Genomic DNA, 12,838 nt, shown 5'->3' with positions numbered 1-12,838 from the left:
CTGAAGGTTACAGTCGCTCCTCCAGCAGTGCTTATTATCAGGTTCTTGTTTATCAAGTTAAAAACTCGCACCCCAGCAGCCTGTTTTATTTTAGGACTCGGGCTGCCGACGGAATGTTTACTCGGAACACACTAACATTGACCGTTCATCAGGAAAACAGACTCAGCATTGGTGAGGAAATGTCTTTCAGAGCGACCCCCAAGCCCACACCGGCCGCCGAGAATAAGGCTCGGATACCCGGTGGCAAGCGAGGAGTGGACGCGGCTCCTGACACAGCCTGGGTTTTACCAGACAAGACGCTCCCTGGGTGGAGTTCACATCGCTGCTACGTACAGTTCCGGAGTTAAAAACTGATTTCGCATAAGTAATTGTAACAGCTAAATTAATTACAAAATAATTAGAATTGATGTTGCTTGAGGATATGCTGGTGGTGGTGGCCCAACCGGCCTCCTACGTCTAGACGTTCCTTCCCTACTTTATCACCTTTAGGAAAAGAAATACACACGTTGAAACAGCTGGAATGCATACCTAAAATAATCTCCGAGGACAATTCCCACTCCTACCTTGTAGGTCTCTCCAAAACCCTAACCTGGCTAAGGTAGGGAAGGGGGGTGTAAAGTGCACCTGTTTTTAGAAGGGTGTTTATTATTATGATTTCTTGGCCTTTGGAAAGGCTCGGGGTTGGGAGGAGGGGCTGCCGCTTTAGAATCCTTCAGAAATTGATTATTGTCAGGGAAAGCGGGATCTTGAAAAAATTTTTTCCTGAAAAATATTTGCCTATTATCTTAATGCAAATAATGCCATGCCAAAAAACCACCATGCGAATTTAAAAATCAATGGGATTTAGCACTTCCACTTCAGGGATGAAAAGGAATTCCAAAAATCCAAGGTTTAAAATGCTAAAATACCGGATGTTTGGAATTTTTCTTTGAAAGCACAATTAAAATGACCAAAAGCGAGCAGCAATGCTGTTGTCTGGGTTTTTAATGACAGCTTCCTTCTCAGGAGCAGCTAGTCATACAATACCTTGATATGAGTGAGATCGTCATCTAGATATACTCTTTCCATTTTCAAATTCAAATGTTTCTTCACCCAAATTGTTAATTTGCAACGTTTGAAAGGTCATTGGTTGAGACTACTAGATTTTCTGGGGGGACAATGCAAATTTTATTTTAAAATCTTGCCACTTGCTAAACACCTAAATAAAACACTAGGCTGAGCATTTTAAAAATTTATTTACAAAGTTGTGTACAACACGATGGAATAACATTTAGAATACCATATATATTCATTCATATATAAACAGACTTTTATAATACAATGACACTTCGCCTTTTTGAAAAATTGTTTTTTGTATTTAAAATCTCCCAACGTCTCTATACATTCTTTTTCTCAGATAAAACTGCGGAGAGTGAACCTTCAAAAAAATGAAAGTTCAGAGCTCTAAATCTACTGAATTTTTTTCTTAAAAAAATAAAAACCCCAAAAGGAAAGTCAACGATTTTTATACAAATATGTACAAAGAATTTCCCTCCCACCTCCACAGTACTGAGAGCAGGCGCCGTCGGGGTATATTTTTTGGAAATTCAGTTATCAGTTTTACCTGTACGGAAAGCTATTCCCAGCGGACGCGTGTTGAGTTTGCTCGGCCAGCTTGGGTTGAACCAGGGGACAGAGGCCGCTGTTGGTCGGTGTTGGGGAGTCGGGGGCGTGTAGTAGAGTCCATGATTGGGGTAAAGGGACCAAGACCAGGGCAGAAGGACCAGGATCAGAGCGGACGCACAGCCTGAAGGCGCAGGCTCTGCCGGAGGCCGCCGCCCGGGCCGGGCCACCACCGGCTCATCACTATTGCGCCGGCCACTTGGCTTGAACGGCGGCGGCGGCAGCAGCTGCGGCTGAGGCTGCGGGCTGCAGGAACTGTCCAGACAGCGGCACGCTCAGGATGGGCGCAATGGTGGCAGTCGTCCGGCTCAGCGACAGGGGCTGGTGCGTGGCCATGAGCGCCGCGGACTGCACAGTCCCGGGCGGCCGCAGGAAGGACTGGGTGCTGCCGCCACCCCCACCGCCCCCGCCACCCCCGCCCGCGCTCCCGCCACCCCCGGATGAACCCCCGGGCGCCGCGGGTCCGGCGCCTATGATGTTCTCAATGCTGAACGACGGCCGCGCACTGGGCTCGGACTTGATGAGCGACGTGGTGCCCGCCGCACTCGCCGTGCCCGCAGCTGCCGCGGCGGCGCCCAGGGTGTTGAGCTGCAACTGGAGGCTCGGGCCGAGCTGCGAGCCAAAGGCGGCCGCTTTGCGGCCCAGCTCGCCCGAAGGCAGCAGGGGCACGGCGGGCGGCAACACGGGCGCCACCGGCGGCAGCGCGTACGGGTACTGAAGCGCCGCTGCGGCCGCCGCCGCCGCCGCCGCCGCGGGATGCGAGTAGGCGCCCGCCGCCGCCGCGGGGTGCAGGCCGTAGGGGCGGCCGTAAGGTCCTGCGCCCGCCGCCGCAGCCAGGCTGTAGGCACCGAAGCTCTGCATCATGAGCGCCGTCTGCTCGCGCAGGTGCTCCTGCTGGTGGCGCTTGAAGCGCTTCCGGCGCCGCAGAAAGCTACCGTTGTCGAACATGTCCTCGGACTGGGGGTCCAGGGTCCAGTAGTTACCCTTGCCTGGATTGCCCGGCTCGCGGGGGATCTTGACGAAGCAGTCGTTGAGCGACAGGTTGTGGCGGATGCTGTTCTGCCAGGCGGGGAACTTCTCCCGGTAGTATGGGAAGCGGTTGCTGATGAACTCGCAGATGCCGCTCAGGGTCAGCTTCTTTTGCGGGCTCTGCAGGATGGCCATGGTGATGAGCGCGATGTAGGAGTAGGGTGGCTTCACCAGACTGTTCTTGGGCTTGCTCGGGGTCAGACCTCCCGCTGTACCGCCACCCGTGCCGGGCCCACCGCCGCCTGTCACCGCGTCCTCGCCGCCCTTGCAGCCGTCGGCCTCAGGCGCTCCAGCGTCGTTCCCCGGTCCGGCAGCGGTCGCTTCAGTGGGCAGTGCCAGAGATTGTTGGTGGGGCGGCTGGGACTGGCCGTGATGCGCGGTCGCCGGTGGCCCCTCGTCCGCCTCGTCCAGGCGCAGCTCCGGCGGCCCCGCGGGGCTATCGCAGCCCGCGTCGCTGTCTTTCTCATCCAGCCCGTCGTCGCCCTCGCCCACCACATCGATGTCCACATCCTCGGCCGTCAGCACCGTCTGGCCGGACATATCGCTGGCGCTGCCGCCGCCGGAGAGGGTCATCCCTCCACGGGGTTGGTGGCGGCGGCCAGGAGCGAGCAGAAAGCGAGGGGGTCCGTGAGGGGCAGCAGCGGAGCTCAGGGAAAGAGGGTGCGGGTACCCCCCGAAAGAGAGCGGAGGGGGAGGGGAGGGCACAGGTAGCTCGGGGCCCTCCTGGGTCAGCTCACACCCGGAGGCCCGGCATCGCGCGGTGCGGGCGTTGCGCTCCGCCGCCCGCAGCCGCGTTCCACGAACTCCCGCGGTCCCCGACGCTTCCCTACGAGGTGGCAGCTACTGCTCGCGACCCCGAAGGTTTCTCCACACCGCGCCCCCTCACTTCGCCAGTCTTCCTCGGCCTCTCTCGCTTGGGCGTGGGGCTCAGGAGCGGTCCAGGAGAGAGCGGGTACGCCGAGTGCCAAGCAGCTCCGAAGGGCGCGGACAGGGGCAACCGCGGGGGTGGGGTGGGGGTGACAGGAACGCCAAGCCGGGGTAGTCGAAAGTCCCGTTTTAAGGACTGGCCTGATAGATTACTTTCTACTTAAAGATCCAGCGGGAGGCGGGGCCACGTGACCGCGCGTGACGTCAGGGCCGCGGTGGAGCCGGCCAAACTCAAGTTGGTTCAGGGAATTGTCAACAAAGGGACAAGAGAAGCGCAACTCCTGACCGACTAGGCGCTAGCATCCCGCGGGCCCCGAGGGCTCTTCGGGCTGCCGGGAGACCCCTGCCCACGCTGGAGCCGGGCGCCGGGTCCAGGGAGGGCGTGAGTGTGAGTGGGTGGGGGTGGAGAGGGCGTGGGCCTAAGAGAGTGTCCTCCATACCGTGGGACTCCTACTGCCCTGCCTTCTCTGCCCCCTGCCCTTTTCTTCCTTCCCTACTTTGCTAATATTATATAGACCGACCTTCAGTGCAGGACAAGGCTGTTGTTGTTTTTTAAGAAAACTTACTATGTTGCTTTGCTTTGGGGTTTTGTTTGTTTTCGATTCAAGGATTAAGGGAACACATCCGGCTCCCTTTTGCTAATTAGGCCTCAGACCACCTCCTGTCGCAGAGCCAGTCCAGAGACTAGACACCTGCTGATGTGTTTCCCAATCACCCCCAAACCTAGCTACTCAAGCCTAATCCCAGCTTTCCTGGCTCGACGCGGGCATGTTCATATATATATTCGTACGGTCACAGCCCCATCAGCTAGGGTTTCCCGGGGTCAGAAAATAGCTATCGATTAACCTATTAGGATAGTTGCAGAGAAATAAAAAGGACGTAAAATAACAGGGAACCTATAAACAAAGAAGTCATAACTGGCTGTTGGAGTTGTTAAACGACTTAGCACAGAAAAAGTCGGAAATGAGCTGGAAATGGAACGGGTATTGGCAGCGGCCTGGGTAAGTGAAGTGGGGTGGGAAGGAGGCGTTGGGCCTTGGTATTAGACGTCGCGCACGGACTGGGACAATTGGAAAATTGTGGGGAGCGGGCGTAGACTTCCTGAGCAGAAGAGGGCAGGGTATCCAGGGAACCACGGTGCTCTAGGGCATGCTGGCCGGGGTGGGTTCACCTTTGCGTCTAACTAATGTGAGTTATTTCTTCTTAAAGCATAGGCAAACCCTTCAAGACTTAACTTCTGTAGGTACCTGCGTCAAGGAAGAGGCGAGGAGGTGTCCAGCGCACATGGAGTTTCCATGACGAGGAATGTCAGCGACGGTAGGATGACAGGAAATTGCCAGGGGTGCTGGGGGTGGGGACTTTAAACTGACCCAGAGTCTAGGGCTGCTGGGACTAGTGGACTCGGTACATCCGAGGGGAGCCAGTTCTCCAACTCTGGTGATTCTGAGAATGCCTTGTTTATTTTTTTCTCCCCCTGCCTTTAGGCCGCTTCTTTGTCAGGGGAGAGCAATTACTGGTTGTAGCCCTCTTGAAACACGACTAGGCTGTCCGCTGAAGGCCCGGGGAGGACCTTTTTTTCCCAGGGTATAAGAGATTGAGAGAGGAAATCAGGAAGAAACAATTTCTGTAGTGCTTGTAGAAAATAATGGGAGAGTTATGTACTTCTGATTCCCATGCCCTGTCCCATCACCTAGACCCACTTTCCGGGCATGACAAATTAATAAAATATTTTTAATCTGTAAAACTCTTATTTTTTAACAGGCATTTAGGACACACAGATTGGCTACTATCCCCATGACACAACTTTCCCAGCTATACCACTTAGCCCTTTGAATATGGATGATGCTCCCGGTTGGGGCGGCTACAGGGTGGGTGGGAATACTGACTATCCAGAGAAGTCTGGAATCTCCATGTTTTTTGTTTCCAGTTGTTCTCGGGGTTACACCTGACCCTAAATCGCATGTCTGGGTTGATTTCTGCTGCTGCACCACTTGTGACCCGCTGGCTCATAAAAACATCTACTACGTTGACTAGACCAAGTCTTCTCGCAAAACCGACAGGAGCTGCGAGCCGGGGCTGGCTGGCTGTCACCCTAGGCAAGAGGTTACAGTGGCAACTGCCCAAGCAACCCAGAGAAAGGTGGGGAGGAAAAGAAAACACAATCTAAATTTATAAATTTAGGGATGCCTTTTGCCCAACTTGGATTGCCAGGCGATAGCCGCAGGCGCTCAAGGCTCCGCACAGACCGCACCGCGGTCTTGATGGCCAGGCCTCCCGTGGAATGGTGAGTGCCTGAACGCGCGCGAGAACCCAGGCTCCACGGCTGCTTTCGGTGCTCCTTTTGAGATAGCCTCCAAATGAGCCTAATTTCGATTTCTCCGCTGGCCTGAACTGGCTCAGGAGACTTTCTCCGCGTCCGCTGTTGGCAGCCTCTCCCCCTCCGCCAAGGCCGGATCTGGGCGGTCCATTCCCGTGTGTCTCCTTGGAACCTCTCTAGGGAAGGAGGTGGTGAAGAACTCCCAGCTGCCGGTTCCATTTGTTGCGCCTTTTTCCTTCGACACAATAAAAGTCAAATTAATTGATTCATACCATTAATTACGGTACATAGCGTGAAAAGCAACGCTTCCCCTCGGTTAGAGCTCTATTGTGTTAATCTCTTGTTCAATCAGTGTTACCATCTGATGCTGGGTCCGGCCCTTACAGAAACTTTTCGACTCGATTAGCTCAATGATGAGACGCGCAGAACCTACTGGCTGCTGCCCCTCAAACCCGGAGACCGCACGGGCCTAACGACTGGCTTAATAACGATTTCCAGAAGAGGCCACGGAGATTTCCCGCGGACGCTCTGTTTGGGGACTCGGTGTGGCTTTCCTCCTGACGGTAGACATTAGTGCAAGGGAAGGCAGCTGAGCGGCAGTCCAGGTGGTAGATAGGAAGGTTCCGGGGATCCTCATCAGGGGAAGCCGCTTGAAGTCTGCTGAATTTCGAGCTAAATAGTGGCATGATTGTAGCTTGAATCCCAAAACCTAGGTCCTCAGGTACCGCCAAACTTTGGGACAGAAATAGGGAAGTGAGAAGGGGAGGGGGGAGGCGTGATACACATTGGGGGAGGGAGGGTGTGACACAGCGAACAGAAACGGTGGGCAAGGATAAACATTCAGTCGCCAAAGATTATTGGGGGCATTGAGGGAGAAGGGACGCCCACAGTAACACAGTTAAGCCTGGGAGTAAGAACTTGGGTCAGCTAGCAAACTTCCCATGAGATATTTAAAGGGAAGGTGGCAGCCAGCGGTCTCACCTGCTCAAGTGCTGGAAATGATTCTGCCTAATGAGAGTGAAGTGGACAGAAACTCCGGTTTTTCACGGGGCTGGCAAAATAGGGAGTTTAACAGGGCTGGGGGAGTCACGGAAACCGGTCCAGGAGAGGTGGGGGGGACCAAGGTTCTGGTAACAGAGGCCAGAGTGGAGTCAGGATCGATAGGAAGGGAAATTGAGACGTCTCCAGAGGAGGGGAGATTTAGTGTGTGCGTCCTGGAAGGGGAGGATAGGGATGGAACAATTTATGACGGAGAAGGGGGAAATTAATTACAACTCAATTTGGATTCTTAAGTGGTCAACACGGGAGGAGGGGTTGGGTCAGAGAGTGCGGGAAGCAGAATGGTCCACTCAGGCCTAAGCGACCTCAGTGGCTATTTCTCCCCAAGTCAGGGACTATGGCATCGGCTTGACCAAGTCATTGAAGCAGGGGAATGGTGATCATTCCTAAAGCAGGAATGCACTTTTCTAACAATCCGGGAAGGTGAGGCCACCTCCGGAGAAGCGAGGGCAGTGCCCCCCCCCCCCAGGGTAGCTACTTTCTTTAGCAGAAAAAACCATGGGTGGAACCATTTGAAAGCCAGCCCTCTTTCCGGGATCCATTACCTACCCCCAAGACGAAGTCTGTTCCTTCTGGACAATTTTCATAGACTTAGTAGACCATCATCAACCTTTTTGTCTGGATGACTGCCACCGAAGAAGGTGCGAAGGGCAGAGGTGGTATCTGGGAGTCACAACACATGCAGATTATTTCCACTGCCCACCGGGTATGGTTCAACACACTTTCACCCTCAAACACCTGTCCTCATACCTCTTCAGAGCTCTTGGGGGGGGGGGAGTTAATTTAACGTTCTTGTTTAGATTTAATCTCAAAACTTCATTTATTTTCAGTACCTGGTATTCACAGTCCGCGTGCTTATAAATGGCGAGAGACCAAAAGAAAAGGAGAAGAGAGAGGGGGAGAGAGAGGATGGTTTCGAATTTATTTATATTGGAAATGTATAAACATCCATTCTGTAAAAGGCAACACGTTTAATTAACGATGAGGGAGCAGTTAGGGGCAGAAAGCTAGTAAAATTGTGTGATAAATTTATGGCATTGTTAGCGTGCTTTTAATTATGGCTATTATGTTAATTATTTCACATTAGCATGGAGTTATCAGCAGCATGTCAGATTTAATCAAAACGAGTCTTTCTCTCGAAAATTGTTCTTTTCATTCGCGAGGAGAAAGATCCTGGGCAGGAGCGGGGCTTAAAAATGATTTGGCATTGAAAGCTTGAGTCTTGCCGACGCTGTTCGATGCGACACCGTGGGCCCGGCGTCTGCTGGGTCCCTCCAGGCTAAGGATAGCTGCTGGAGAAGCCGAGGGCTGGGTTTTTAGGAATTCACCATTTTCACCCCCTTCGGAGCCGACACTTCATCACGCGGGATCATTCTGTCAAACAATATGATGCTGCTCATTTTTATCTGTCCCGCTTTACAAAATCCCTATTCAGCTGGCCGAGGAGCAACAAAAGCCTCGGAGCCGCACCGCATCCGCTGGCCGCCCCAGCTCCACCGCGAGCTGGAGAAAAAAGGGAAGGGGCCGAGGCGTGTCTCATTGGTGTCCACCGCTCGGGCCCGCGGGGACGCGACAGCCCCCCCCCCCAGGCCAGGGTGCCCAGGTATCGGGGCCTCGGGTGTGACCCCGGCACGCCTGTCCCCAGCCGGGGCTGGCGCTCTGCCGTCCTGCGGGCGAGCGCTAAAAGCTCCTTTTCCTGGCAGCGAGATACTCGCCCACCTAGGCTACATCGATTTCTTAATCACCGCCGATCGATTTATTGGGAGCAAATAAATAGCCCGTTTTGGAAACGTTTCAATTGTGGGTTTGTTGGTGGGGCGCTGAGACCTGGAGGGCGGGGGCGCCGAGAGGACGCGACCACTCGTGGGCCTCGAGAGAGCGTGTGGTGACAGCGCTGCACCCGCACCTCGGGGGCCCTCCCACCTCCCCAAGGGTCCGAGTCTTCTCTTCCCCTCAGTTCCCCCTGGTGGTGGGGCATGACATCTGGACGCCCCGCCCTTCTACCCTCGCTTCCAGGCACGTGCGCATGCCTTCTGACGCCTCTGAAAGTTCAGAGCATCCAAGGGCCAGATCTGAGATTCGCCAGTCTGACGGACACCCCTTTCGGGCTTCCGACAGCCGAGTAGAACCTCAGTGGTCCTCGGACCTAGGATGCGGACGCTGCACCTCCTGGCCGCTCCCTGCGCGAGACCACTCTGGCCCCCTCCTTTCCCGGGACGGGGCCGAGGACCTGCCAGCTGCTACCTTATTTTTAGCGCCATTCCATTCGCGCAGTTATATTTAACTCGATCCACTCCTCTGAGGAGGTCGCTCGGACATCGAATTCTCCACATCGCAACTCGGTCCCGCCCGCCTTGCCTTGGGGACGGTGGGGGTGTGCGTGGAAAAGCCTGGCCTGAGAATTTTTGCCATCTCTGGACCCAGCAGGAGAGAGGACGGTTCTGCAACCGTCGCTAGACCCCCCTTGCCAATGCCTCGTGGGGATTCTGCCTTGTGAGGGGGAGGGGATGAGAGGGTGTATCAGTCCCCGGGAAGGATTCTCTGCGGAGAAGCATGCAATTCATTTCCTATTTATGTATGACCCCAAGTACCTGAATGACCTAGAACACTTATTAGAAAACTATCCATCAAAATGTTCATGGTTTTGTGTTTATGCAGGAATTCCCTTTCCTCTCTACTTGGAAATGCACGCATCAAGGAGAAACTTAATTTCAAATGGTACCTTGGTTCCTCAGATCCAGCTCAGGCTATCCGTCCCTTGGCAAAATCTGAAAACATCATTCCTCTGGCTCGCACATATCCTGGGGAAAATATTCACTAGGACAGCATACAGAAACGCCAGTGAAGCTTATACTCTGTTCACACGGGAGGTCCAACAGAGTTTACAAATCACAAAGCCGTGTCCTGAAGATGCGAATATACATGAGACGTGATCCAGGATTGCGAACCATACTTTTAAGTGCTCACACTTTTTAAAAGGGACTTTTTTTCTTGGGCCCAAATCGGATATTTCCGGCTCCCTCTCGTTGTAGCTTTCCTGTGACGTAAAAACCCTCGGAATTTGGAAGGGCGGGGTGTTTGTTTATAATTTATGCATTCAATAATACTTAATCCGTCTGTTTTAGGCTCTGGCAAGTGCCAGTAATGGAATGAGTTCAAGGTTCGAGGAAGAGCTGGCTGCAGAATCTCCCTTTCCCAGTGCAGGTGCTGTCTAAGGTAGGGAAAAAGGGACAGCCCAGCAGGGTCCTGATGGAGTGGAGGATGAGAAGGGGTGAGGCTTTCCGGTTCAGGGGAGAAAGCTGGGTGAGGTTGACACACACCCTTAATCCCGGGAATTCCAGCATTCTGAAGGCTGCGGCAGGAGGGCGGGCGTTTCAAGCCAACCTCGGTTGGGTAGGGGGACTTTGGTTCAGAACAAATAACAAAACCAGAAAAACTGCCAATCAAACTGCGCTCGCAGGATAGCTGTTCGCATTAGGAATATCAGTGGGATGTTAGGAAGTAGGGAACGGAAAACTGCGAATATCTTGGGGTGCCTACCAGTACTTCTGGCGAGCCCGAGGCACTCTGAGAGAGAATGAATAGTCTAAGTGTGGCAAAACATCAAAGAAGGATGAAAGAAGAGAAGGGGGCGGGGTAAGAATGGAACTTCGGGGCTGGAGATGGAGATGCTGCTCTTGCAGCGGACTGAAGCCAGTTCCCAGCACTGATGTGGGGCAGCACACAACCGCCCCTCACTCCACCCTAGGAACTCTGACTCCTCTGGCCTCCTTAGGCGCTCCACATGTATATACCCACATACATACGCACATCCACAAACACACACCTAATTTTTTTTTAAAAAAAAGATAAACCTTTTTTTTAAAAAAAAAAATAGAATCTTCCTAGAAGCTGTTTCTGGGGCTGTTGTGACCTTTTATAAGGCATGAAAGGATGCTAATAATCACTTAGACGGCATTTGAATGAGAACAGGTGTAAACCGGAAAGACTATCAGAAAGGTAACCACAGGGGGGATTACTGGAAAGGCCGACTGGTAGACCCACTGACTTTTCTTACTTTATCACATTCATACAGGCCAGACACGGGATAAAGAGCACGAGTGAGACCAAGCAGCATCTTCTACATGCTAACTATGCTAACTACACGAGGAGCTTTGTCCCCGCCCCGCCCCCACGCCCTTGCATCCCAGCCCAGCACCTGAAAGCCTAGGGCTCAAATAACGGTTGAACAAACAGAGGAGTGAAACGCAGCCTGCCCTGATGGAGTACTTATTCAAGGACTCCACGGTTAAATTACAGCATGATAAGTTATACAGACATATCATAGAATGTTACGGGAGTGCAGTGTAGTCTGCCCGGAGAGGAGCCGAGGTATATGCAGGGAAGTCTCCCATAGGAAATAACCCTTAAACTGTCTCTGATGATGAGTAGCAGGTGGGCTGATGAAGAGAGGAAGAGTTAGGCAGAGAGCAGAATCATAGATGCAGCACTATGCAAGATAGGGGGAGAAGATGGTTTGGGGACAACGGAGAGAAGATGGGGCAGCGGCTGGGCTTAGGAGAGGGTGCGTGGTGGAAAATCGTGAAGGTTTCTTCATGTCCAGCTGTAGCCCAGACTAGTGGAGCACATCTGTAATCCCAGCACTCTGGAGGCAGAGCAGAGGCAAGGTTGCCTAAAGTCTGGGATCAGCCTGATCCTCACAGGTAGTAGCAGGCCAGTCTGGGATACAAAGTGAAATCTATCTCCAAGCGAATACAGAGAAACAAAAATATGCTCAGCATTGAGAGTCAGAGGCAGTAAGATCAAAGGTTCAAGGTCATCCGTGACTATGCAGTGAGTTTGAGGCCAGCCTGCACTACAGGAGACCCTACCTCAAAACCACATATAAGCAGGGCTAGAAATTGTTCCCCGGTAGGGTGATTTTCTAGCGTGTGCAAAGCTCTTGGGTTCAATCTCTACCACTGCAAACAAGAAAATAAACAAATCCAAACAAATAAACCAACACTCTAAAAACAAGTAAGTGGAGTGTTCTGGGTGACTTGGTGGGTAAGGGAGCTTGCTGCCAAGCCTGACAACCTGAGTTTAATCACCAGGAACTGCATGGTGGAAGGAGAGCACTGAAGCCCACAAATTACCCTTTGACCTTCACATACGTGATGGGACACATGTGCACATATGCATGCATGTGCATGCAAATGCACACACACACGTGCATGTAATAAAAAACAAAGTCAAAAGTTGATAAGAGGCCAATAAAGGCCAGGCGGTGTTGGCATAAGCCTTTTATCCCAGCGCTCAGGAGGCAGATGCAGGTGGATCTCTGTGAGGTCGAGGCCAGCCTGGTCTACAAAGTGAGTTCCAGAACTATTAGGACTGTTACACAGAAAAAAAATCTCAAAAAATCAAGAAAAAAAGAGAACAATAAAGGGTTTACATATATGATTAGAATAACATTTTGAATGATCCTTTTGGGGCATGGGAAGGTTAAACTGAAGAGAGCAAGCCTATAGAGATAGTAAAGCTGCTATTTAAACTTCTGCGATAAGAGGTTGTGAAGCTTTAAACTGTGGGGTCTGGACCTGCAGAAAGCACTGCTTGGAGAGGATTTAGGAAGTAAAATATAATAAGATTATTTTCTTCTTCTTCTTCTTCTTCTTCTTCTTCTTCTTCTTCTTCTTCTTCTTCTTCTTCTTCTTCTTCTTCTTCTTCTTCTCCTCCTCCTCCTCCTCCTCCTCCTCCTCCTCCTCCTCCTCTTCCTCCTCCTCCTCCTCCTCCTCCTTCTTTTTCTCCTTCTGGCAGTGCCCTACTATGTAACCAAGGCTTGAAGTTGTGGTGATTCTCCTG

At 52.4% G+C, this 12,838-nt stretch overlaps 1 protein-coding gene, 1 long non-coding RNA gene and 1 pseudogene across 2 annotated transcripts; 2 read left to right on the top strand and 1 right to left on the bottom strand.

The window, feature by feature from the left end:
* Nucleotides 1–1,223: 1,223 nt before the first annotated feature.
* Foxd3 (forkhead box D3) lies at nucleotides 1,224–3,733 on the bottom strand. The gene has a single exon (XM_075945306.1). The coding sequence runs from the start codon at nucleotides 3,262–3,264 to the stop codon at nucleotides 1,846–1,848; it is 1,419 nt and encodes a 472-aa protein (XP_075801421.1). The 5' UTR covers nucleotides 3,265–3,733; the 3' UTR covers nucleotides 1,224–1,845.
* Nucleotides 3,734–3,869: 136 nt separating this feature from the next.
* Nucleotides 3,870–6,172, top strand: LOC142833934 (uncharacterized). Its single transcript, XR_012907471.1, has 3 exons — nucleotides 3,870–4,619; nucleotides 4,828–4,935; nucleotides 5,546–6,172. It is a non-coding gene; the product is annotated as an uncharacterized LOC142833934 (long non-coding RNA).
* Nucleotides 6,173–9,145: 2,973 nt separating this feature from the next.
* The window catches only part of LOC142833287 (BCL2/adenovirus E1B 19 kDa protein-interacting protein 3-like), a 125,921-nt pseudogene continuing 122,228 nt past the window's right edge, over nucleotides 9,146–12,838 (top strand).

The sequence above is a fragment of the Microtus pennsylvanicus genome, chromosome 13 (assembly GCF_037038515.1).
Source record: "Microtus pennsylvanicus isolate mMicPen1 chromosome 13, mMicPen1.hap1, whole genome shotgun sequence".
Lineage (NCBI taxonomy): Eukaryota > Metazoa > Chordata > Mammalia > Rodentia > Cricetidae > Microtus > Microtus pennsylvanicus.
The sequence above is the reverse complement of the archived record's forward strand: the minus strand, read 5'-3'. Positions and strand labels throughout refer to the sequence as shown.

Coding starts and splice junctions, on each gene's coding strand:
- Foxd3 (XM_075945306.1), bottom strand. CDS start 3,264: ATGACCCTCTCCGGCGGCGGCAGCGCCAGCGATATGTCCGGCCAGACG.